The sequence below is a fragment of the Hakea prostrata genome, chromosome 9 (genome assembly GCF_041222555.1).
Source record: "Hakea prostrata isolate BN-2017 chromosome 9, UWA_Hpros_2, whole genome shotgun sequence".
Classification (NCBI taxonomy): domain Eukaryota; kingdom Viridiplantae; phylum Streptophyta; class Magnoliopsida; order Proteales; family Proteaceae; genus Hakea; species Hakea prostrata.
This window is the reverse complement of record NC_142608.1, coordinates 1,553,774-1,574,849: the sequence shown is the minus strand read 5'-3', so window position 1 is coordinate 1,574,849 and position 21,076 is coordinate 1,553,774. Positions and strand designations below refer to the sequence as shown.

The 21,076-nt window shown below is 38.4% G+C and overlaps 2 protein-coding genes across 2 annotated transcripts; one reads left to right on the top strand and one right to left on the bottom strand.

Annotated features, from left to right (window-relative positions):
- Positions 1–1,302: 1,302 nt before the first annotated feature.
- Positions 1,303–11,156, bottom strand: LOC149003937 (25S rRNA (cytosine-C(5))-methyltransferase NOP2A-like). The gene is made up of 16 exons (XM_089168323.1): positions 10,530–11,156; positions 10,335–10,398; positions 10,105–10,238; positions 9,933–10,016; positions 9,692–9,766; positions 9,539–9,610; positions 9,346–9,419; positions 8,949–9,001; positions 7,959–8,068; positions 6,415–6,483; positions 6,243–6,317; positions 5,791–5,883; positions 5,634–5,713; positions 5,457–5,556; positions 2,216–2,628; positions 1,303–1,917 (listed from the first exon to the last, which is right to left on the bottom strand). The coding sequence occupies exons 1-16, from the start codon at positions 10,935–10,937 to the stop codon at positions 1,860–1,862; spliced, it is 1,962 nt and encodes a 653-aa protein (XP_089024449.1). The 5' UTR covers positions 10,938–11,156; the 3' UTR covers positions 1,303–1,859.
- A 3,613-nt stretch (positions 11,157–14,769) lies between these two features.
- LOC149003936 (oligopeptide transporter 1-like) lies at positions 14,770–19,462 on the top strand. Its single transcript, XM_089168988.1, has 6 exons — positions 14,770–15,177; positions 15,440–15,537; positions 15,618–16,190; positions 17,751–18,006; positions 18,119–18,301; positions 18,375–19,462. Exons 1-6 carry the CDS (start codon positions 14,797–14,799, stop codon positions 18,996–18,998), a joined length of 2,115 nt encoding a protein of 704 aa, XP_089025114.1. The 5' UTR covers positions 14,770–14,796; the 3' UTR covers positions 18,999–19,462.
- Positions 19,463–21,076: the final 1,614 nt, after the last annotated feature.

Below are 21,076 nucleotides of genomic sequence, written 5' to 3'. Positions count from 1 at the left end.
TGTCGACGCGCGCAACGACGAACCCCAACTTTTCTAAAAATCCATGAGAAATTGTCGAAATATCGCAATATATTGGCAAAAACTTGATATATCGCGATAAATTCTCAAAATATCGAATAAATTTAAAATTCAAAATTTGAAAATCTCGCATTAAATACTCTCTATCTCTCATTTAAAAATATAAAAATATCTATGCGACATGCAATCTTTTGATTTCTTTCCTTTCTCTTTCTCTGCAGAAACGGAAACCATGGCGGACTCGTTTCTTTCCTTTCTCTTTCTCTGCAGAAACGGAAACCATTGGACTCTGCGACCAGCGATATCTTCTATTTCTTTCCTTTCTCGTTATCTGCAGAAATGGAAATCAATGCGGACTCCAGCGATCTCTTCTATTTCTTTCCTTTCTCTTTATCTGCAGAAACGGAAATCATGGTGGATTCCAGCAATATCTTCTATTTCTTTCCTTTCTCTTTTTTTTGTAGAACGGAAGCCGACGGAAACCATGGCATCTCTCTCACAACTCTCTCCCACTCTCTTTTCTCTGATCTCTCGGTTTCTCCCACACTGCTGCAGACTTGATCGATTTTTTAGAGACCGAAATGTCACCTATAATCGTTGTCTTCGGTGTTGCGGGGCACCAACACGGCGACACCCAGGGACATTTCGGTCAATGGGTAGAACCTTTCTACAAAAACATGAACGCTGTCTTCTGTGTCGCCAGCACCAACACGGCGACACAGAACCTTTCTAAAAAAACATGAACTCAATGAAATTTTTATCCTTGACCTCTTTTTTTTAATTTTTTTATTTGAAGTTCATAAAAGCTTGGTTCATAAGGTAGAGGATGAAAGTGCATTCATTATTTGAATAATTTTCAGTCAGGTGAAGTATGGGAAGAAGTTTCTCCATCACCCACCTAAAAATTGGAGAAAAGACAGGATACTATAAGTGATAGTAACGACGCATTAGAGTTATTGTATAACACATAAAGGACAAATCCATCATCTCGAATTTAAACTTAACGAAAACTAGATTTAAAACTAACTGTGACAATGAATAATTTAGATTTCATAAAAAATGAACAACCACTAATTTTTTTCACTCAAGTGGATAGTCAAGAGTTTCATCCCATTAAGTGGTCACAAGTAAGAAATTCTAAAATTTATTATACCAGTCAAACACTACCCTAGGGTCGCAAGAACCATGATGATATCATGTCTAAAAACCCAGGGAAGAGAGAATCTCTTCCCTCAAACGTAGAAGGAAAGCCAGAGAGAGGAGAGGAATTGCTGGAGGGCAAGAAGCTAGCAAGTGCAATCAGAGGAAACTTAGAAACAGCTTGCAACAAAACCGCAAAAATGCATCTGGAACCAAATTCTCCACATAACATACTCTACAAACGTTGAATATAGCAAACTATCTAAGCTAAACTTAAGGCAAATTGGGCTTTTCTGACCCAATTTGTAGCTCACATACAAATGGAGTTCATTCCAGATACAAAAAAAAGAAAAAGAAGAAATTGTGCAGTCAACTACAAAAATTTTGATGGACATAAGGAAACAAAACTCTCTAAACTTTTCTAGCTCAATTGGCAGCGATGGGAAATCAAACATGCCCCTACATGATTACCGAAATGATGCTTTCCAAAGAGGTTGAACAATCTAATGCAGGTGAACCATGAACAGATCTCTGGAAATGCATGTTAGTTATCACATTGCAATAAAATAATTAGTTGGCTTGCTGTCTTGCCATATCCCAATTTGCCTCACTGGAATTCATCGCCAAACCAGTGTCATTCTGCTTCTTATCTCCCATAGACTTGCATTCCAAAAATCCACTGCTTAATATGCTATTCTTCATCAAGCAACCTCCTCAGATCTGTTCTTATTTTTTCTCAAAGCTTTCCTCTTCTCTTCTCTGTAAAATTGTCCAAAACATACAGAATTCAAAAACAGCTTGCAACAAAACTATGTAGTGTAACCACCAAAGTATACCCCACCAATGATGCCTAGCTCAGTAATGCAATGAACTTTTCTTTTATAGTACAAGTAATGCAATAAAATTACTACGCTATATTACACGTTAGCCAAGGCATGTTATCCTTCTAAAACCAAATGAAGAGGTGCTCCAGGAGAATTATAGTTTACAGGTCCACATGATGCAGTAAGTGAAATTTAATAAAACAAGGATCTTATCAATTCAAAAAGTAGCTTACCTAGCTCTTGCGATTTCTTCCCTAGATGGACGCTTCCTTTTTTTATCTTTCGATCTATCTTGTGGATCTTGATTCTCATCGGTTCCTAAACCATTCCCAAATCCACCATTGGCTTTTGCATTAGTAAACTTTCCAACTTGAGAAGGTTGAGGTTTTCCTTCGGTATTGTTCTGCTTCCTATATTTATTTTTTCCCCTATCTTGTCCATCTGAAATCCCATTGGTTGATAAGCCCTTCCCAAAGCCACCCTTGCCTTTTCCCTTCTTAACATTTGCAACTTGAGGTGGTTGAGGTTTTCCTTCTGTGTAGTTCTTTTCATTGATTTCTGCAACATCAGGCCCAGTTGCCTGTTCTACAGTTCCCAATTCCTCATATGGTTTCGGTGTTGGCTTGGAATTGCTCAATTTCTTCAACTGCAGAGGCAACAACAGAAAAACATAAGCGATTCTGTTCATGCAGAATATGGACATACAATGTTGCCCAATAAAGTAACTAAGTTTAGTTTCAATCAGCAAGAACCAAGATTCACATAGTTTCTTGTTAAAACTCAGCATGTCGTGTGCTATCAATTACTGACCAAAGCTTATCAAGACTGATTGAAACTAGGCCAGTCGAAACTACATATCTGCAAAATACGATTGAAACCTGACTCGTACCAAGTTTAATGTAGGTTTATTGACCATGCTCAAAAAAATCCACCTTCGGCCTTCCCCAACACCCACACAGGAAATCAAGGAATCAAGCTGTGATTAAAGTTTCTATATGTCAAGTTAAAAAAATTGCCCTTCAACAGTCCTGCTCATGACCAAATTCACTCTGAATTTGGCACCATTCATGAAGAACAACTTAAAGCAAAGAATTCCCCCACAGCCAGTTAGGATCTGAATTCACTTAGAGGTTCACCACACACCAAATTTTGCCACGTGGAAGAGCATTGTGGGTTGTAGCAAACCTATAGTTGGATATCTAGGGTATGGTCCAAAGAGGGAAAATGTCATTTCATTCTCAAATTCAATTATATACCTTCCCATTTAATGGTATACTGATGCAGGTAGTCTAGAACCTGTGAGAGATCAACTTGTGAAGGATCATAGTTGTCACAGCATCTAGGAAAGGTGTTGGAAGGGGCCTAGACACAAGGCAACCCCAGTAAGGCATTCTAATGGACTGCTATTCTAGAAGCGAGATATTGGCCTGCGATAGGACCGCTATTGTCAGTGTCTGGGCAACTTAGGCATCAGAAGAGACCTTGACACCAATATGGGGCCTAGGCGACCAGCCTGTCACAGGATTGCAGGAGAAAAGACATTCCAAATTTCAAGGAAAAATTAAAAAACAAAAAAATAATCCCTGATCTGGCTAAGGGTCCCCAGTCAAAAGTCTGCTATGGGAGAATGAACGGTCCTGCAAAATTTTTACCAAATTCTGGAGAGAATCTGAATTATGAGTGATTAGATTTAGGACTTGTGAAATTAGGATACAAAATCAGAAATCCATTATTGTGATTTCAATGGCATAATATAGGACTTGTGGAATCAGATATCAGACCAGGACTTATCAGCTAATTCAGTTCACTTGAAAGTCAGACTAGAAAACTGAAAAACAAAAACAAAAAAGAAACCAGATTAGAAGGAACTGCCTGGAATCCACAGATGAAAACAAAGCAAAATCTTTTCATCAATTTTCAGTAAAAGTTGTGTTGGCCATACCACTTACATATGTATAAGTAAAAAACTCAAAGCCTAAAACTCCTCCAACAAAGAGCAATTGTATATTTGTATGTAATCTTAAATGACTCCAACTGTAAATAAAAAAGAAAGGAACAACTTAAACAAGGCCATACTTACTGACGCCTACTTCAGTACAACTTAAACCATTGGTGTACCAGTACACAAGGCTCCCGTCTCTGTGGATTCTAGAGACTGGGGAGGATCATAATGTCCAGAGCCTTGGCCCTTCTTCAGCAGAGGCTGTTTCAGGACTCCAACCTGTGACCTTTTTTATCACATTTTAGCAAACCTAAAAGCTGCACCAGGGCTCATCTTCCCTATCTAAAACAATGAAGTGGTGATAAACTAATAAAGAAAATCCTGTATTCGCACCTCCAACCAATATTTTAAGCCCACTGGACCTAAGTCTTTACCAAGTCTTATTCCCACCAGTACAAAAGTCCATCGTTGCATTTCATGCGTGCATCATACTGTTCCAAGTGTGCCAATGTTCCTTGAAGTCCAGTACACCATCTAGTATAGCGGTATAAAACAGTCTATTCAATCCGGTCTTGTCAATGCATATATCCGGTCAGATTGAAGCCACCGGTCAGATTAAAGCCAGACTAATACTGATTGGTCTAAAAATCCAAACTAAGACTGATAACTATTGGTTTGTCTGGCTGCAGTCACTTACCCATCCATTGGCCTGGTCATGTGTTTGTACAAACAAATTACAGGTTAACTATTCTAAACAAATAAGATAGTACCCTGCGCTGCCAGTGTAGGAAGGAATATGCATGTCACATCAATGGCTGCCTTGAGAACATATCATTCACTGGGGCCCACAAATGGGGCATGAGAGAATAATCAAAACAAACCCATTTAAGAAGAAAATTGCACACCGGTAGCATGGTCCATTAGATCGGTTTAGATCAGTCTTATCAGTCCAATCATTCATATTAAACTGGTTTTCTTAAAATCAAAACCAAGACCAAAGCAATAAGGAATTTGATTGATGGTTTATTTTCCCGCTACCGCCACTTGGGCTAAAACTTGACAAGTGGAAGAACATGGTGCCAGTCAAGGAGTTTATGTCCTAACTGGTCATTCACCAAGGTCTGTTGTTAATTACAAGAATGAATGCAGAGACTCATGTTTAACTTCAATAATTAAGTGCCTAGAAACTGAAATGTATGGTTTTCTTGAAATAATTAAGCTAAAGGCCTCTCAACAAAAATTCCATATTTCAAGAAGTATATACATGAAATTTGCAGACTTGTCAAGGCTAAACTTGATTGCTTGTACGAGCATATGCTCCAACAGATGTCCATGTGTGGTGCATGCCAGCATGCAGAAAGATGCCCACAAGACTTATCGTTTAACTACTCAGAATTAATTGTTAAATATTTTATTAAGACAGATGGAACTATGTTAGAGAAAAAGGGAAAATGTAAAGCAAATCAAAATATAGCTCTTCTCGTGAGAAGTACAATAGTACAATTTTTAGGGAAGTGATGAACTGATGATACCTTTGCAACAAAAAACCCATCCATGTTATGAACGTGAGGGTAAAAGCGCCTAGTCTTTTCTAGCGCCGGGTGAAACCGGCTCTCCCTGAAACGTGTAAACCTAAGGAAACACAATGATCAGAAGAGTAGAATAACCAAGGATTCATTATGATGGCTGGTATGAGAATATAGAATTACCCCGGACGGCCAAAGTCTAGCCCACATGGAACCAACTGCACATCCCTTTTTTTCAGTGCATAGTCTATCACTGCTTCATTCTGAAATGGCAAGTTTGAAGTTTAGAAAAATCAACTAGAACTACCGGTTCTGCAAAGAGGGAAACTTGCATACAAACCTCTGGAATCATCATTGAGCATGTGGAGTAGACGATGTATCCCCCAGATTTGGAATTAGCATCGACCATGTCAATTGCTGCAAGTATCAGTTGCTGCAGAAGAAACACAGAAACCCTCCAAATAAGTTCCAAGTAAAGATTAACCATAAACAAGTAAAAAGTTTTATCCAGTTAGACAACTGCTTAATGGATCAAAACAGTAAGTACATGCTTCAAACAAGTACACCATCCAGAAAGATGGCCTGCATAGAAACAAAGTTAAAAACATCAAAATTTCTTCTGAGAAAAAATGTTTATAGCAAAAATACATATGGATTCTGTTTAGCATGAAAACACTCAAGATCACAAAGATATACTAACAGCATCAGTGCAAGCCCCACATCAAAGATCTGCCCATCCACCTCCACAAACAGAGAGACAGACAGACAGACACAGAGAGAGAACAAACAGACCTTCTGCAGAAAAGCACAATCTTGTATATCTTGAGAACTTTTAGAGGCTTTCACAGACTCATCCTTAGATATAACCTGCAAATTTAATAGCATTTTGATAACTATCTATCAAATATCCAATAAAATCTTCCAGTACAGCAGTAGGAATCAGATCAATTCTCAAATGACTTACTCCAGTTCCACTGCACGGGGCATCCAACAATACTCGATCGACAGTGTTTAGTCCCAAAACCTTTGGCAGCTGAGTATTCAAAATTAATTTTTTAGAACTCTCATCTAAAATTCACTAAACTGCTAGCAAAGGCCAACGGAAAGAGAAAATAGCACATATGCATACTTAAATTTTAAAAGATATTCATATAAAACAGAAAATGAGCTGACAAAGAGTTATTATTAAATATCATTGCAAATAGCATTCTACAGCAAGCATTGTGTTGTATTGCATGCTTGCCATCATTGTGACAAGGATATGCACCTTATCACATACATGCACAACTTTGTTTCCATAAGATTTTACATATGAATGAAACATGGGGCTCTGTACTCACCCTAAAGGAAAAGGACAACTAAACCGTGAGTCTGATTTAGTATGAATTTTTGAAATTCAAAACCAACATAAACCAGTTTGTCCTAGCAGGAAACCAATTTCACTGTTGAAGCCTTCAAATAGAACATAACTCAGAACTCTTTGTACACAACAAAAAAATTCAAATGTTCTGTCAAATATGGGATACCATACTCAACTTCATACCTGATTTATATTAGAATGTGTTATAAGATATCAAAATACTGGATTCTCTTTCAAAATTTTGTACAATAAAGATGTTTCTTTTCCAGAGATGAATTACTGGCCCCAAGGCACGAGCCATAAATACTTCTCATTCAAGTTATTGAAGCCTATTTGGCTAAACCACTCAACCTGGCTTATAAAAAGACATGGGGTCCACCTCACGGTCATAGTTCAAGAACTAAGTCAAAACAACCAAGACTTGGTGAATTATCTTGGTTCTAACAATGGTACTCCATAAGAATGCAAGGTTTCAACCTAAATTTTGGTCGACACAACAGTGTTGAAATTCAAATGGGTCAACATTTCAGCCCCACTTTAAGGGGATTCAAGCCATCCCAGAAACCCTATGTGGTATCGACATAGAGTTGGAGAAATCATAAAGTAGGGGGTGCTTTAACCTCAGTTGTACTTGTACACTTGAACATTTGTGGTAGTAACACTTGGACATTGTGTAACCACTGAATATCTAGAATAATTATAGTTGTAACAACCTTGGGCACAAACCAAACAATCATTTCTGGTTTTTTTTTTTTTTTTTTGACAATTAAAGTTTTCTTTACATGTAAAGAGTTACAACGCTAGACTGCATAAGGAATATCGTTCTATCAGGAATTATTTTGAATACCCTACACTGCATTAGGATCATATCTTTGTATCAGATCAGAAATGTTCCAACTTAGTACCAAATCCTCCTACATTCACACTTATCTAGTGTTTACCCATGCATGCGATGCTCTAGACATCATTGTGCGCTCTTCCAATTTTGAACAGAAACAGACAGCTTAGATTAAAAAGACTAATAAGGATAACTTAGATAAATAATTACATGGATAACTCACTATTGATACAGCACCAACAGTTCTCAAAAACACATAGCCAGAAAGTACTCCATGAGGTGCACAGAAGATATAAAGGTCAAAACTAACCTCCTTCCCATCATAATTACAAACTATGGTGTTAGTAACACCCATACGGTGCAGGTTTGCAGTGAGTGACTTCAGCCTAGGCTCCTTTATCTCATTCGCATAAATTAATCCTGAAGAAAAATTGCATTAATGAATTATAAAAGATGAAACAGAAACCCTGAATTAATCCCAAGCGGAAGGAAATGAAAAGTACAAAATGCTTCATCATAAGATTTTGAAATTGAAAATATGATAATTATGACTTATCAGAAAAAGGCAAATATGTATTAGACTATTAGTAGTTCTACCATAGCATTTGTATACAGATACTTAAGAGGTTAAAAAAAGTGGGAGCAATAAAATTAGTACTCTAACATAACTTAAATAGTTACAACATTATTATGGTATTTTATTGCTTTATCTTTCTCTCCTAAGCAACCAGCATCATCGAGGATAAATGATTTCAAAAATCCTTTTTTGAGAAATTCATATGCTTTATGAATAAGACTTCTATAATGTGTAGAAGATACAAAATACTTGTAGAAATATTGCAGAAAATCATAAATGGAAATAGCTTGAAGTTACTATAAATGCTATTCATGTTACACAGAAGAACTGAAAATAATGCTTTTTAAATTTTTCTATGACATAAAAGAGGAAAATCAATATCACTACCCTACACCAACCCCCCCCCCAAAAAAAAAAAAAGGAACTTGTTAAGATATGTGATTAAAAATTTGAGGGACCAGAAGATTTTTTTTAGTTTTGAAACTTATGTGAGGTCAAAATTTAAAATTTGACCAGACGCAACACTGATGATACTCCAATGCTATCTTACAACAAAATGGTTTCAATTTACTTTTACTACACCATTGCCAATTTTAATATTGACAGAAAGGGGGAAAGGACCCAATCAAAAAATTAGGAATGAAAAGACTTAAAAATAATTCACTGATTAAATTAGGAAAAAGAAGATTTCAGAATAATTCAAGCTTGCAACAACGTGCATACCGGTGTTCTTCATGAGAGCTGCTATATAAGTTGTTTTACCACCAGGAGCAGCCCTGTGACAAGTATAGACTGATATTAGGAAAAGGCAACAAAATGCTTAAATGATGCAGTGACAGCTATTATATGCAACTGCTAGAAAATAGTGATCACCCCCCCCCCCCCACACACACACAAAAGAAAAAAAAAAAAAATTTAAGATTCTGTTCTTGAAAAAAAAAACCCTTTGAGACGATCAAAAAATAACGCCAAGTGCTTGAGCTACAATGAAAATGCACTCTGACAGTTCCAAAATTAACCAGTAAATTAAGACTCAAACTTGCAATTAATCTCATTAAATATTTCTGGGAAAACTGACACTTGGCATGAGCTTGTTTCAGACAAGGTTAAACAGACTTACGCCATATCTACAATTCGCTCCCTCTCCTGAGGAGCAAGGGCCATTACAGGCAAAAAGGAGCTTGCACTCTGTAGCTGTGAATCATAAGAGAATAAAAAGATAATGCTAAGCATAATGAGTAACATAAATACTTTTAAAAGAACGACAACAGAGCAGTTAGATATCATAGCAATGTTTGAGAAAAAAGATCTACCATGTAGTGGCCAGCCATATATTCAGGTGTTGCACCAATTGGTACTTGAGAATCATATACAACCAGTCCAACCTGCCAAGACATTGGTGACATTTATTTTTCAGATAACAGAACATTAAAAAGAAACCTGTGTAAAATGATGGAAATCCTTACCTTTGACCACTTGCTTAAGGGATCCAGGTTTACCCCTCTATTTATTAACACATCAGCCAAATCCCGTCTCCTTGTCTGTATATGACAACAGACTAATTTAATAAGGACACAGCTTGTTCTTTAAATAAAAGAAAATTGGCAACATGTCAATGAAAAACTACATAGGAGATTATTATCTTCAGGGCAATGAACTCATCAACCCCCTACCCAAAAGGAAGCTATAAAGAATAGTGAGTTGAACCTTTAAAGTATTAGTTCGTAGACAAATTGGTCTAGGCTTTTCAAAAGCTTCAATAATCTCTAGTAGCTCAACAACTGGGAACATCTGCAAAAACAATAACAGATTGAAATTTGACAAGGGAATTGTATTTCACAGAGGCCAAGGGCCAAAAGAGCATTGCCTCAGAACATACCTCGACCAAGACACCAATCAGGAACTCATTGTAACCATAGTAAGAACTTAAATCCCTTTGAAGGTGCTCAATGTATTCTTTCCGTGTCACTCCCTCTTGCCTTAAAGTCTTAAAATTCGAAAGCACCCGAACAACTGAGAGCGGTCATCAGAGAAGGAAATAGCGACCAGTCAACTAACTGGGTGGCAGAAAGAAAAATAATATGTAACTCAGAAGAACCTGATACTCACTCTCTTTTATCCTCCGTTGAAGATTCGAAAGGTCAGGGGGGCGAAGGGCCTGTTCTTCAAGCTCCTAAATTTATTCATGAAAAACACGCATACATTCATTAAACTCAAAAACGAGAATCGCAATTGGCATGAACCGCAAGTATGCCCCATGGATACATTATAGGTTAGATATGGAGAGGGAATAAAAGAGCAAACCTCCTCGGTAGGCAAGCGGAATTCGTCCGCTTCTTCTTTAATGTTGAGCTTCAATTCCTCCTCTGCTTCTTCTTCTTCCCTCGCCCTCTCATCATCTATAGCTCTAGACTTATCTTCGATATCGGACCCTTCTGAATCAGAATATGAATCCGAATCTGAACCCTTCTCTTCGTCGCTGCCTTGGAGAATATCATCGGCGAATGCATCATCCCCGTCAGAAGAAATTTCAGAAGTTGAGTCATCTCCCACTTCTTCTACTCCGGGTTCTTCATCATGGCTATCAGAATCCTGAGGAAGTTGGAACTCTTTCAGTGGCTCTTCAGAGATAGAATCCCTCTTCTGCTTCTTCTTAGATGGAAGTTGTTTCGCCTTTAGGCCCTTCTTCTTGTTAACGGCGGCCGTCGCCATGGAAGCAGCAGGAAGCTCAGGTGAAGTTGCTGTGTAGCAGAGATGTTAGGGTTCCCTTCTTAAGTCTTCACAGAGAACAGATGAAAGGAAGACTGGAAGAACAACCAACCAACCAAGCTCAATAAGTAGCAGAGAGTCGAAAACACTATGAGCTTTTCGGCTCCAAAATTTTGCAGCAGTTAAACAAACCCTATAATCGCATGCGAATTATGAATATCGATCGATCGGTTTTAGTTCGGTTCTAAATACCGAGTTGGTTCTATGGATCCAAACCTAAACCTACTCGAACCGGTTTTAGAATAATTTCTTTTTCTTAGGTAGAATATTATTCTAAACAGTAAATATGACACTAATTCTATTTAAGCAATTATTAGGCTCTCTTTAGCATTGTTTAAGTTTATGATTATGGGTTTCCACCAAAAAAAAAAAAGTTTATGATTATGGAATTATAAATGTAAATAGATGTACTTGGTATGATTTATGACTCTAATTCTCATTAAACGAATTCTTCTCTTTCACTCTGATTACGGTGGACATCCTGGAATCTCTAAAAAACGAAGTGCGGGAGTCTTGGGAGCTTCAAACGATCTGCGCAGCCGTGGCAACAAACCCGCACTGATCACATGGATATTCGATCAAATAGGGTGTGCTTCTATTCCACAACCAATTGGTGCTTCCCAAGGGCTCAACGTTGCGAATGAAGTTTTTGAAAGTATATCATGCCTCACCGCAAGGAGGACACGCCGGAGTTTGGCGTACATATAAACGGCTTTGTTCCAACGTGTTTTGGAAGGGGATGAAATCTAATGTTGAAAAATATGTAGTAGCTTGTGCAATCTGCCAACAGATGAAGCTTGAACACCAGAAGTCGATTGGACTCATTCAACCGATAACAATACCAGAAAGAGTGTGGGAGGAGAGTTCGATTGATTTCATCACTGGACTTCCATTATCGAAGGGGCGTTCAGCAATACTAGTCATTGTGGATTGATTGTCCAAGTATTGTCACTTCTCAGCCTTGCCGCCTCACTATACCAGTTACAAGGTAGCATAAATTTTTTTCAATGATGTGGTAAAATTACATGGGACACCTAGATCTATAATTAGTGATCGCGATCCAATTTTTCTCAGTTCTTTCTGGAAGGAGTTACATCAGTTGTAAGGTATGTTACTCGCCATGAGTTCGGCATATCATCCACAAACCGACGGCCAAACAAGAGGCCTCCAACAGAGCTTGGAGATGTATCTAAGATGTTATGTTGCAGAAGAGCCGAATCACTAGGTAAGATATATGAGTTTGGCTAAGTACTGGTACAATACATCCCACCACTCTTCCATCGGCATGACACCATATGAAGTGGTGTATGGAAGACCCCCTCCAGCGCTCAATGATACCTTATTGGTGATTCCACGAACGCTACCATACAAGATGAATTGCAGCAACGGGAGCAAATTCTGTAGTCATTGAAAAACAATTTGGTTTGTGCCCAGAATCGCATGAAGACTGTGGCTGATCGGAAACACCGTGATCGGTAGTTTGAAGTGGGAGATTTGGTTTATGTCCGTCTCAAGCCTTACCAACAAATTTCTATTGCTACTCGTTTGAACTATAAACTGTCAAAGCGGTTTTACGGGCCATTCAAAGTCCTTAGACAAATTGGCAAGGTTGCATACCAAGTGGAGTTACCACCAACATCCCAGATACACCCTGTCTTCCACATCTCCATTTTAAAAGCATATGTTGGTCCTCCTTCTCTTGCAACACCTCTTCTAGAGCTACCCCCTGCAAAATTACAACCCATGGCCGTAGTGCAGACTTGATCGATTTGGCAATGTGGAATTCCAATGCCTCAGGTCCTCATTCAATGGGCCGATATGCCTACCGAAGAGTCATCGTGGGTAGATGTCACCGCCATTCAGAAGCAATTCCCATGTTTCAACCTTGAGGACAAGGTTGATGTTGGAGAGGTGGGTATTGATACGATCCAGAACTCAGGGCCTTCTGAAAGGGAGCAAACTCTAGCAGAGCAGGTTGCGGTTACGCCAAGACCACCTCCAGCTGAGCAAAATTCGGTTATACCAAGACAAGGACAGGAAGCCACAACTGAACCTCAGTGTATCAGCACCAGAGCACGCCAAAAGCCAGCTCGCCTGGCCGATTATACTCTGTAAAGGCAAAAGGGGAAAAGATCATAATAAAAGTGTGAGTGAGGAATTTGTGAAAATGATAAACTAATCTTATGGGGAAATTTTGGGGGTAATTGATCTCACGGTTGAGAGACCAGACATTTGTAAGTAAAGATTATAAATACCTGTGAAAAAGCAATAGAAATACATGAAGAAAATTTTCCTTAACTACTCTCTTCTTTGAAATTCTCTCCGTTCTTATTCTCTTTTCTTCGTCTACAATTGTATCATTTTCCTTCAATGATAAAATGTTTGAAGTCACCTGATGCGGTTTCGTCGCCAGTGAAATGTATCTCCTTCTATCCCCGATGACCACGGAGAGAAAAAAATGCTAATGATAGTGATTTTCCATCTCAGAACATTGTTTCAATTCAACTTTTAACTACCATTTTTAACCCTAAAAATAAAAACATGGGAATTACAACTTTGATTATAAATGATATCGTCACTTTAGGTGCAAATCAAACGGAAGCAAATTTTTTAGAATTAATGAACTTCGAACTCATCAATTTAAGTAAATCAGGTTGGCATATTATCTGTCTGTAACCGTTTTGACCTCTGAGGCTCTTGTTGTTTCAATGTGTTTGACCGGGAAATTTTTTTTTTTTTTGGTTGTTTCCATGAAACCGTCGAGAAGAACAAGTAAAATAATAATAATAAAATAAAGATGAATATTTGGAAACTCGTTTAGCAAGTTGAACCCCCTGAAGAGACGAACTCTTCCGGTTTCCTGGTTTCCCAGTCATCGTCTATCTTACCTTCTTTGGCAATCAAATCGCTAATTCTTTGGCAATCAATCTCCAACCGTCGCCGCCCTATCACCACAATCCCTGCACCAAATTGATTTGTACATACAGATGATAAGAAGATATTACAGAACAAAACTCGAATATCATTCAAGGAAGCTAGGAGATTATAATCTTTTCACATAGGGTAGATCATTGTCATTTGCGTCTCTCACAGAAGCAACCATTTCTGCGTCAATCCTCTCCTTCAACAGTAGCAGAACCCCATTGCATCAGCAATGGCGGTTTCTGCTGACGAAAAAGGTGCCTCTCTCTATCTTTCTCTCTTCATATTCTTTCAATAATTTTTGTTGGTAGATCATGAAGGTGTGTTGTTTGTTGCTATTTGTTCATAACAAAAACTAGAATCTTGAAAATGTTTTAATTCTCTGAAACAAGAAATAAGTTGCTAATGTGTTGTTTGTTTGGAAATTAGAAACTTATATAATTTTATCTTTTTGTTAGAAAAAAAAACTCATAAATTTGGAAAGTGTTATTTGTATGAAACAAAAACTCACAGAGAAAATTAAAGATACATAAATTTGAGAATGTGTCTATGTCTTCAAAAAAACTAGAAAACTGTTGTCAGCTTAGAAGTAGAGGTAGGATGAAGTACCCTTATACCCATGTAAAACAGCAGTTTACTTCAAAAGCCAGGGACAAACCAAAAGTCTTGGAAAATTTTCTTATATTTTTTGGTTTTATTTGTGGGTATTTTGCTGTAACCTTTTGGACTGAAGAAGGATGAAGGTGATGATAAAACAACCCTAACCAATCTCTGTATATTTTTTTTCTTTGTCCAATTTCCAGAATCTATAGAAGAAGAGGTGAATGATTGTCCAATTGAGGAAGTCCGGCTAACAGTTCCAATCAGCGATGACCCGGCAATGCCGACATTAACGTTTAGAACTTGGTTGTTGGGGATTTCATCATGCTTCTTGCTTTCCTTCATAAATCAGTTTTATCGGTTTAGGCAGAACCCAGTGAGCATAGGATCCATAACTCTTCAACTGGCCATTCTTCCAGTGGGAAAGCTGATGGCTGCGACATTGCCGGTGAAAACTGTGAGAATTCCAATGTTGGGGGGAGGGTGGACATTCTCATTGAATCCTGGGCCATTCAACATGAAGGAGCATGTACTCATCACCATCTTTGCAAACGTTGGAAGTGGTGGTGTCTATGCAATCCACATTATCACCATCCTTAAAATTTTCTACAAGCAGAATATTCCACCCATCATTGGCATGTTGCTAACTCTAACCACCCAGGTAAGTCAATCATTGAATGTCTTGCCCCATTTATAATCCCCTACTCTGATCTCTGGTTACTATTTTCATAGTACTTTGCTTTGTCACTTGGCTTGATCCATTACGTTCAGATAACAAAACCGATATAGTAATTCCTCTTCAATTTGGAAGTTGGATATACTTATGGTAACATTTATGCTTTATTCATAGTTTTGCAAATTTGTGTTCCAAATCCTACAAATCAAGGCAGCAGCCACTTCTTCTTTTTCCTGTTGACAAACAGATGCTTGGATATGGCTGGGCTGGTCTCTTTCGAAAGATTCTTGTTGATTCACCCTACATGTGGTGGCCAGCCACCCTTGTTCAAGTGTCCCTGTTCAGGCTCTCTCTCTCTCTCTCTATACATACATACATACATGTGTGTGTGTGTGTTACTAACTATATTGTTAATGGACTTGCAGGGCTCTTCATGAGAAAGAAATAAGACTAAAGGGTAGATTATCAACTTTCCAATTCTTCGTCCTAGCCCTTGGTTCATGCTTTGCTTACTCTGTTTTACCGGCCTATCTCTTCCCTTCATTGACTGCTCTCTCATTCATGTGTTGGATATGGCCTAAGTCAGTCACGGCCCAGCAACTCGGTGCAGGCATACAAGGGCTTGGTTTTGGATCATTTGCACTAGACTGGAATGTGGTAACTGCCTTTTTGAGTAGTCCACTATCCTACCCGCCATACTCCATCATGTGCTCGCTTGGGGGTGCCTTCCTTGCACTTTATGTTTTAATCCCAATTGCTTATTGGACAAATTCTTTTGAGGCTAGGCGGTTTCCCATATTCTCCAGTGCAACATTTGATGAATATGGTAACAACTACAACGTTACACGGATCATGAACTCAAATACTTTTGATTTCAATCAAGATGCTTATGATAGTTACAGTAAGGTCTACGTCAGTATTGCTTTTGCATTTACTTATGGTGCAAGCTTTGCAACATTAGCTGCAAGTCTCTCCCATGTAGCCCTTTTTGATGGAAGGTGAGTAGCCATGTCTTTGGGTTATTCTATTGGGATAATTAGGCCTTCTTGAGTTGACTTTTAACTATCTCTATTTGCTTAAATAAACAAAATAGAAGTGATAGAAGAAAAAAAGAAAAAATTTCCTTGGGGTTTTTTTTTTTTTTTTTTTTGGGGGGGGGGGGGGGGGGAGGAGAAAAAGGAGAAGTGTTATTTAACCACTTAGTGTAGGACAAAACGTATACTAGAACCCTGAAGGGTAAGAAAGAAAGAATATACAAGGGGTAGAGAGACCACTTAATGTTGGACAAAACATATACTAGAACCCTGAAGGGGGTAAGAAAGAAAGAATATACAAGGGGAAGAGAGAGGAAGAGAGAGGAGGAGAGAGAAAAAGGAGATGTTTTATTTAACCATTTAGTGTTGGACAAAATGCGTAGCAAAACCCTGAAGGGAAAGAAAGAAAGAATATACAAGGGGGAGAGAGGCAAGGGGGAGCCTTCAAGAGTAACACATAAAGGTGGAACCTGAATCCTAGGTAACAACAATAAGCCATTCCTTGTGGTGTTTCCAACAGGGGTATAGGGAAGTAACTGTAGTTTAGAGGAAACATTAAAACAGATGGCTTTTCAAATCATGTTCCAAGATCTAGAGTTGAAGGTCCATCTTCTAAGGTTCCTCACCCTCCAAAAATGACTAGTCACTCCAAAAACCAGTTCACCAACTGTGTCACAAATGGAGGGCTTGAGAAGGATCTCAAAGTCCTACTGCATGTTTAGTTTTACCTTATAAAAATTTTATGGGTCTAGTTGGATCTTCATTATGGTCATACTGTCAATATAACTCTTGTGTATGATTTTAAACCAAAGGCATCACACCAGCTGCCATACAAGGGTCAATGCAGATAAGAAGAATCAATGTTATGGGTTATGGTGAATGTCTTAACTGATTTTGGGCTGCAAATTTGAAAGATGTCCAGTCCAGACAATCATCTATCTATGCGATCAGTAGAATTCCTATGTGAGCTATCTATAGATTCTATCTTTGTTTGATAGTTTACAGTTCAGGAGAGAAAATGACTCTACTAATGCTGAACCATATAATTGAACCAGGCCATGAAATTTGATTTGTGGACTATCCAGATGGTGCCCTATTATCAAAGCTAACCATCGTTTTGGCTGAAATGGATGAACAGCTTGGGGAAGCCTTCAAAAATTTGTCCTTGGTAGAAGAGATTTTCTTTACAATGATGTTTCACCTTAAATCAGTGAATACTTAGTTTTAATGTTCTAGAAAAGGATTCTCGGTATTTTGTAGTTTGCTTTATCTTTGAAATAGATTAAATTAAAAATCCTTGCGTTTATGCAGCTTCGAGTTCTTATTAGCTATTATGAAATCCTAGAAATGCTTCTGCTAGATAATTTTGCCATTCTTTGCCCTCTTTTGTTACATTTTATTCCCTTGAGGCATATTCCAATTATGGAGTTTAGGGTAGGAGCTGGCTAGGGTAATGCTCTTGACCTAGCCAGTGAAGTCAACCTTATCAATCTTCCACATAATATTGGCTCTATCACTTCTCAGATCAATTTGGCGACAAATGAAGTCGAGCATACAAGACAAGAATGGGGATGTCTACAACAGGCTAATGAAGAAGTATAATGCAGTCCCACAGTGGTGGTTTTATGTAATCTTTGTGTCGGTGCTTGCACTATCTATCTTCACATGTGAAGGTTTTGATAACAGACTACAACTTCCTTATTGGGGGATCCTGTTAGCCATTGCAGTGGGTCTAATTTTCACATTGCCTATTGGTATAATAACAGCAACCACAAACCAGGTAATCTCTCTCTCTCGTCCTCCCCCCCCCCCCCCCAACTCTCCCTCCTCTGTATTGTAGAGTATGCCATCTTTCTGATTTGGTCTTGTTTCCCCCCGTAAACTGTATACAGCAACCTGGTTTGAATGTGATCACAGAGTTAATTATTGGATATCTTTACCCTGGAAAACCCATAGCGAATGTGGCTTTCAAGACCTATGGCTATATAAGTATGGTGCAAGCAATCTTTTTCATCTCAGATTTGAAGCTGGGACACTACATGAAGATCCCTCCTAGGTCCATGTTCATAGTTCAGGTAATGGTTCTACAATTTTTGAAACCGTATCACAATAAGAAGCAAGCCCAATACTGTGATTTGATTGTTGCAGATGGTCGGGACATTGGTCAACAACGTGACCCAGGTTACCACAGCATGGTGGCTTCTAAAGGATGTGAAGAATATTTGTGATGTTTCTCACTTGCCAAAGGGAAGTCCATGGACGTGCCCTGGTGACCATGTATTCTACAGCGCTTCCATTATATGGGGAGTGGTTGGACCACTTCGCATGTTTGGGAGGCTCGGTGTGTATATGAAGTTGAATTGGTTCTTCCTGATTGGTTTCCTTTCACCAGTGCCAGTTTGGTGGTTAAGTCGCAAGTTTCCACAACAAAAATGGATACGACTAATCCACATGCCCCTCATCTTCTACAATGCTTCTTCCTTTCCAGAGGCTAAGGCTGTTAACTATTGGACTTGGGGTATAGTTGGCATCTTCTTCAATGTTTTTGTGTATCGAAAGTACAGAGGGTGGTGGGCTAGGCACAATTATGTTCTTTCAGCAGCCTTAGATGCAGGGGTTGCTTTCCTGTCCCTCCTTGCCTATTTCGTTCTAGAAATGAATGGTATTGCTGGTCCAAATTGGTGGGGTGCAGAACAAGATGATCATTGCCTTTTAGCATCTTGTCCTACATATCCAGGGATCAATGTTGCTGGATGTCCACCTACTTCATGAGATTTCTCTCCTTTTTCCATTGAGAAAAGTTACTCTAAGCGAGCAGCTCGGAAAGAATCTCCAAGCGGCCCGCTGCATTTTTGCCACATGGAAGAGATATGATAATTCTAACCCTGGGATGGATTCTACAGAGTGGTGACGATTGATCAATACTAGTTAAATTTCAAAACCCTGGTCAATCAGATGCCCTCCCATACATTGGCATCACCCCAATATCTTTCCCTCCTCACCTCCTCTTACTCAGGAAATCACTATGTACAGTCTACCTGGAAATTTTTGATTGGGTTGAAACTTCAACTGTGGGCAGGGGAATCGGAGTATAATTGTGGATAAGAGTTTGAGCTCCACCTGTTTTACCACATGGCAGTTCTTTAGGTGCCTGTTTAGACAACCATCGCCTGTTTTCCCCCGCCGTAATTGTATTTTTTTTTATGTGTAAGTATACTTGAATTAGTTTTAGACAAAATGATACTGGATAGCTGAAATCAATGAATAGCATTGACAAGAATCATATGGAGTTACTGTGTTTATTCTAGATAGTTGGAAATCAATGAATAGGTTGATAAGAATCCTATGGAGGTATTGTTTTTATTCTACTCACACACTGTCATCGGAATGTTGGATTCAACAATTCATTTTTTGGGAGGGGAATGAAATCATGAATCCCTTGGAACACAACCAATGTCTTGCATTTGTCACACTACAAAAGAAGAACGGTTAAACAATGGATGTGGTAGAGCTGTACAAGAGGCAGTGAAGCACAAAATAGGGTAATGGGGAATTGGTGGCAGGGAAGTGATTGGGTTCACCAAGGACATCGCATGTGGGACAAGGCATAAAGCACCTACCTCTTTCTTCACATAAGGGTATCACTCTGAGTTTGTATCACCTCCTTCTCTTAGGGTTGAGGTATGTGCTCTTCTAATGTTTTTTCGTTATATAATAAGTGTAGAAGAGCTCATTTCTGAAAACTGACAAAATGAATCAGAGGTTTCATCTTCAACGAGTCCCGAGTCCCACATAGGCCTCACTCTTATTGTATGGCGGAAAAAGAAGCTCATACCTCTCCCCTAATGTAAAGGTGATGCAGACTCTATAACTTTTGTGGCAAAAGAGATAATCCTTGCTGCCTTAACTAGACTAGCAAAGTAAAGACACCAAACCGGAATAAGATAAGGATTTTGTTCATGTAAATGTCTCATTTTTATGTTGGTTGCTTCTCCTTGGTATCTAAGAGATAAATTTGCATTGACCTTCTCCTATGGTCTTCTCTGGATAGAAATTTTCACCATTAATTGTCAATATAAAGAGTGTCATCGTTTTGACCACTGTCTAAAAATGTAATGTGAAAATAAAGATCTTACTCCCATTGTAGAATTGAATGGCTATGGAAAGAGAAGGGAAATTTTCAGCACCAAATTATCCACTAAAATTACCCCCTAAAATTAATGCCATCTTTTTAGTTATCTAATTTAGACCCGTATATATAGAGTATATATATAGAGTGAAAATATATCAAATATATCAATGACACCTTTTGTTGTTAGGGAATCACAGTTAAGTATTGATGCAAGCAAGTTAAAACTTGTCAAAAAGACAAAAATAACCTTGAAAGAAAAAACCCCTATGCTCGACTCATTTCTGTCTCCTACCATATATCTTCCTCTCTTAATTGTAAATCCTTACAAAGTTTAGGAAATATGATTCATGGATAATATTTTTAAACTTAAGCTATAAGGATAATATTAAAATTTAATTAATAAAAATTTAGACTAATAGTGTTAATAATAAGTGTCTAATTGGTAAATTAGATGATTCAAAGAGTGGAGGGTGGGAAGCTTTTTTCTTTAGCCTTGAAGAACACCTCACGGTTAACAGATCATGAGTTCCATTCATTCAGAGGCTACCTATCAAATTCTTTTTGTTTTATTATCTAATGATAAAACAAGTCAGCAGACGGGGGCCTGTATATGTTGGGCTTGGGCTTAAATATCTCCTTTTGATCTAAAAATGGGCCGGACTTGGGGCAGGTACCTTGGGGACCCTGGACCGACCTGAAGTTTCCCAGCTACACACCC

What these genes read in the sequence shown, in the direction of transcription:
- LOC149003936 (XM_089168988.1), top strand. Translation starts at nt 14,797, where the DNA reads ATGCCGACATTAACGTTTAGAACTTGGTTGTTGGGGATTTCATCATGC. An exon ending in TGCTAACTCTAACCACCCAG is followed by an intron (nt 15,178 to 15,439) that starts GTAAGTCAATCA and finishes GTTGACAAACAG; the next exon opens with ATGCTTGGATATGGCTGGGC. An exon ending in GTTCAAGTGTCCCTGTTCAG is followed by an intron (nt 15,538 to 15,617) that starts GCTCTCTCTCTC and finishes ATGGACTTGCAG; the next exon opens with GGCTCTTCATGAGAAAGAAA.
- LOC149003937 (XM_089168323.1), bottom strand. Translation starts at nt 10,937, where the DNA reads ATGGCGACGGCCGCCGTTAACAAGAAGAAGGGCCTAAAGGCGAAACAA. An exon ending in ATATGGCTGGCCACTACATG is followed by an intron (nt 9,420 to 9,538) that starts GTAGATCTTTTT and finishes TATGATTCACAG; the next exon opens with CTACAGAGTGCAAGCTCCTT. An exon ending in GAAGAAATCGCAAGAGCTAG is followed by an intron (nt 1,918 to 2,215) that starts GTAAGCTACTTT and finishes ACAATTTTACAG; the next exon opens with AGAAGAGAAGAGGAAAGCTT.